This window comes from Apium graveolens, chromosome 10 (genome assembly GCF_009905375.1).
Source record: "Apium graveolens cultivar Ventura chromosome 10, ASM990537v1, whole genome shotgun sequence".
Classification (NCBI taxonomy): Eukaryota; Viridiplantae; Streptophyta; class Magnoliopsida; order Apiales; family Apiaceae; genus Apium; species Apium graveolens.
Window position 1 is genome coordinate 129,043,994 of NC_133656.1, and position 4,573 is coordinate 129,048,566.

Here is a 4,573-nt window from a genome sequence, read left to right on the forward strand (position 1 = left end):
ATGAAAGAAAGTGATGCGGTGGACGATTTTTCAATGAAACTGAATGGCCTGGCCACAAACATCAAGGCACTGGGGGAAACTATCGATGAATTGTATGTTGTGAAGAAGTTCCTTCGATCAGTGCCAACAAAATTTTTGCAGATCACATCAGCTATTGAACAGTTCGGAGATCTCGAGAATATGACAATTGAGGAAGTGATTGGATCTTTGAAGGCGCATGAGGAACGACTTAAAGGCAAGCAAGTAGAGAACACTGGAGGACAACTCCTCTTGACTGAGGAAGAATGGATGAAGAGAGAAAGGAATGATGGGCAACTTTTGCTCACCAAAGAAGAGTGGTTGAAGCGCTCCAAGGCTGGGGGAACAGAGGTGTCGCCAAACTCAAAATTTCGAAACAATAACGGGAATCAGGCAAACCGTGGTGGTCGAGATCGAAGTCGAGTAAGATGTTTCAATTGTAATATCCTTGGACACTATGCTGGAGAATGTAGAAGGCCCAAACGAGACAAAGAAACTAGAACTGAAGCCAACCTGACACAAATAATCGATGATGAGCCGGCTTTACTACTGACAGAGTGTAGTACTGAGAAGGAGAGTAAGCTGTTACTGAACGATAATTCATTGAGTCCTAGGTTGAAGAAATCTGAGAAACAAGTTGATTCCATTGTATGGTATCTGGACAACAGATCCAGTAACCATATGACGGGTCAGCGTGCAAAGTTTAGGGAACTTGATGAAGGAGTGACTGGTTTGGTAAAAATTGGTGATGAATCCACGGTAGAAATCAAGGGCAAAGGGTCAGTGGTGTTCAAGTGCAAGAATTGAGAGGATATCATTTTTAAAGAGGTGTACTACATTCCCACGCTTTGTAATAACATCATAAGTCTTGGGCAGTTATCTCAAAATGGGAATAGAGTTGTTCTAAATGGGAATCATTTGTGGGTCTATGATGGATATGGGAGACTGATTATGAAGGTACAAAGGTCTGCAAACAGATTGTATAAAATTTTGCTGGAGAGCAGTGAATTCGTGTGCCTACTGTCAAAACAAGAAGAAAATGCGTGGTTGTGGCATTCGAGATTGGGCCATGTGAATTTTCAATCGATGATGTTGATGTCAAAGGACCATATGGCACAAGGGTTGTCTGAATTTGTTTTGCCATAAGATGTGTGCACTGGGTGTTTGATGTCTAAACAAGCACGAAATCCATTTCCAAAGCAAACAAACTTTCAAGCGAAACAGGTGCTCGAGCTAGTACACGGTGATTTGTGCGGGCCAATTTCTCCTACAACCATGGCGGGTAATAAATATTTTCTGCTTTTAGTTGATGATTTTAGTCGTGTTATGTGGATTTATATGCTTACAAGAAAATATGAGGCATTGGGAGCATTTCAAAATTTTAAAGTTCAAATCGAGAGACAGACTGAGAAGAAAATCAAGGTACTTAGAACAGATCGAGGGGGGGAATTTATCTCAAATCAGTTCAGAGCATACTGTGAAGAGAATGGCATAAAAAGGCATTTTACAGCTCCATATTCCCCTCAACAAAATGGAGTCGTCGAGAGGAGAAACCGAACCGTGGTGGGTATGGCTCGAAGCTTATTAAAAGAAAAGAAAATACCTGGAGTTATGTGGGGAGAATCTGTCCGACATGCTTTTTATATATTAAACAGACTTGCTACAAGGGCACTATCCAGCAAAACGCCTTATGAAGTGTGGACGGGAAATAAACCTGATCTGAGTCACTTGAGGGTCTTTGGAAGTTTGGCGCATATGAAAATACCTAGTGTTAATGTTAAAAAGCTTGATGATCGCAGTAGAAGTATGGTGTACTTGGGGCGAGAACCAGGCACTAAAGCATGTCATTTGTATGATCCAAAAGCGAAGAAAATTTGGGCGAGCACAGATGTTGTTATAGAGGAAGCAAAATTTTGGGACTGGAATGGCGAGAATAATGATGGGAGTACATCTGCACATCAAGGAAGTTTTGTTGTGCAAGTAATGTCTACAAGTACAACTGATGCAAGTCGACAACTCGAGGAACCGAGTATTCCAGGGGAAAATTCAGAAACTGCAGAAGCGAGTGAAACTGGAGGTTCTATTTCAAATCATGAAATCTTTTCGGATTCTGATAGCAATGATGCAACAGAGTCTACTAGTAGTGAAGAACCTAGAAAATTCAGAATGCTTAGTGAAGTTTACAACGAAACAGAACCTGTTGAATTGGACGAGGAAGAACTTATGTTACTGGGAGTTGAAGAACCAACTAACTTTAATCAAGCAGCAGTAGATAAAGCATGGCAAAGGGCGATGGAGGCAGAAATTGATTCAATAGAGAGAAACAAGACCTGGAAGTTTGGCGCATATGAAAATACCTAGTGTTAATGTCAAAAAGCTAGATGATCGCAGTAGAAGTGTGGTGTACTTGGGGCGAGAACCAGGCACTAAAGCATGTCATTTGTATGATCCAAAAGCGAAGAAAATTTGGGTGAGAAGAGATGTTGTTATAGAGGAAGCAAAATTTTGGGACTGGAATGGCGAGAATAATGATGGGAGTACATCTGCACAACAAGGAAGTTTTGTTGTGCAAGTAATGTCTACAAGTACAATTGATGCAGGTCGACAACTCGAGGAACCGAGTATTCCAGGTGAAAATTCATAAACTGCAGAAGCGAGTGAAATCTTCTCGGATTCTGATAGCAATGATGCAACAGAGTCTACTAGTAGTGAAGAACCTAGAAAATTCAGAATGCTTAGTGAAGTTTACAACGAAACAGAACCTGTTGAATTGGACAAGGAAGAAGGTATGTTACTGCGATGGAGGCAGAAATTGATTCAATCGAGAGAAACAAGGCCTGGAAACTTGTGGAATTACCGCCAGGTCACAAGCCAATCGGTGTAAAATGGGTATACAAGTTAAAAAGGATGCTAATGGAGAGGTGATGAAGCATAAGGCGAGACTTGTGGCTAAGGGTTATGTGCAGAAACAGGGTATGGATTTTGAGGAAGTTTATGCACCAGTGACACGGCTAGAAACAGTAAAGTTGTTGCTTGCATTGGCTGCCAAGTATCAATGGGAAGTCCATCACATGGATGTAAAATCCGCGTTTCTGAATAGGGAGTTGCAGGAGGTTGTTTATGTGACTCAACCAGATGGATTTGTTGAACAAGGAAAGGAACACATGGTATACCAATTAATCAAGGCTCTTTATGGTTTATGTCAAGCACCACGAGCGTGGTATGCTAAGCTAAGTGAGCACTTGGAAGAATTGGGATTTATTAAGTGTCCTTATGAGTACGCAGTTTACACAAAACGTGAGGGTGATGATGTATTGATAGTTGGCGTTTATGTGGATGATTTACTAATCATAGGGACTAGCGTGGAACTGGTGAATAAATTCAAACAACAAATGAAGGATAAATTCGAGATGAGCGATCTTGGAAGGTTGACATATTATCTTGGCATAGAGGTAGATCAGCGAAAAGGTTTCACGGAATTGAAGCAGGCTGCTTATGCAAGAAAGTTGCTTGAAAAGGCTGGGCTTAGCGACTGTAATGATGTCAAATAGCCTATGGAAGCAAAAATTCAACTGAGTAAAGATGAACAGGGGAAGGCAGTGAATTCCACGGTTTTCAAAAGCTTGATTGGAGGTCTCAGATATTTGGTGCATACCAGACCTGATATTGCTTTTAGCGTAGGTATTGTGAGTAGATATATGGAGAGTCCTACTACCTTGCACATGAATAGTGTCAAGCGGATTTTAAGGTATGTAAAGGGAAAAATTAATTATGGTTTAGTTTATGAGCAAGGTACCGAAAACTATCTACTTTCAGGGTACTCAGATAGTGATATGGGGGAAAGTATTGAAGATCGAAAGAGCACTGGTGGGATTGTTTTTTATTTGAATGACAGCCTTATCACTTGGGTATCTCAGAAACAAAAGTGTGTAGCATTGAGTTCATGCGAAGCTGAGTTTATGGCCGCTAATGCAGCAGCGTGTCAGGGAGTATGGTTAAGCAAGTTACTTAGTCAGACTACAGGGAAAAAGCTTGATCCAGTGGTCATCTACATAGACAACAAATTAGCAATCGATCTAACCAAGAATGCGGTTTTTCATGGGAGAAGTAAGCATATTGATATAAGGTTTCATTTTATTCGAGGATGTGTAGAACGTGGGGAAATTCAGATTAAGTTCATCAACTCGGGAGAGCAGTGTGCAGATATATTAACGAAGGTTATGACTGCTGTGAAGTTTGAAAGAATGAGAGACTTGTTGGGTATTAAGAATCTACAAATTGAAGTTTAGATTACGGGGTCAATGTTAGGATTATAATCTAAACTTATATTTTTATTTAGGTGTTTTTAATAATTGTTAACGGTGTAGTTTACACGTTAGCACAGGAGAATAAGTCTTATAGAGTTGAGAAATTGTAGGAGTGTAGTTTGAGTAAGTGGCTAGTCTGTAGGAGTCTTTCCATTTCTTTAGGTAGCAGTTTTTTTTCAATATATTGTAGTAGCAGCTTTTATTAAGTATAAACAAGAAGGTAATGAATAGTTTGCATTACTGAAATT

General features: G+C 40.1%; 2 protein-coding genes across 2 annotated transcripts; both read left to right on the forward strand.

Moving 5' to 3' along the window:
* Positions 1-825, forward strand: LOC141690987 (uncharacterized). The gene has a single exon (XM_074495738.1). The coding sequence runs from the start codon at positions 1-3 to the stop codon at positions 823-825; it is 825 nt and encodes a 274-aa protein (XP_074351839.1).
* Positions 826-3,572: 2,747 nt separating this feature from the next.
* Positions 3,573-4,307, forward strand: LOC141690988 (secreted RxLR effector protein 161-like). The gene has a single exon (XM_074495739.1). It carries the CDS (start codon positions 3,573-3,575, stop codon positions 4,305-4,307), a length of 735 nt encoding a protein of 244 aa, XP_074351840.1.
* Positions 4,308-4,573: the final 266 nt, after the last annotated feature.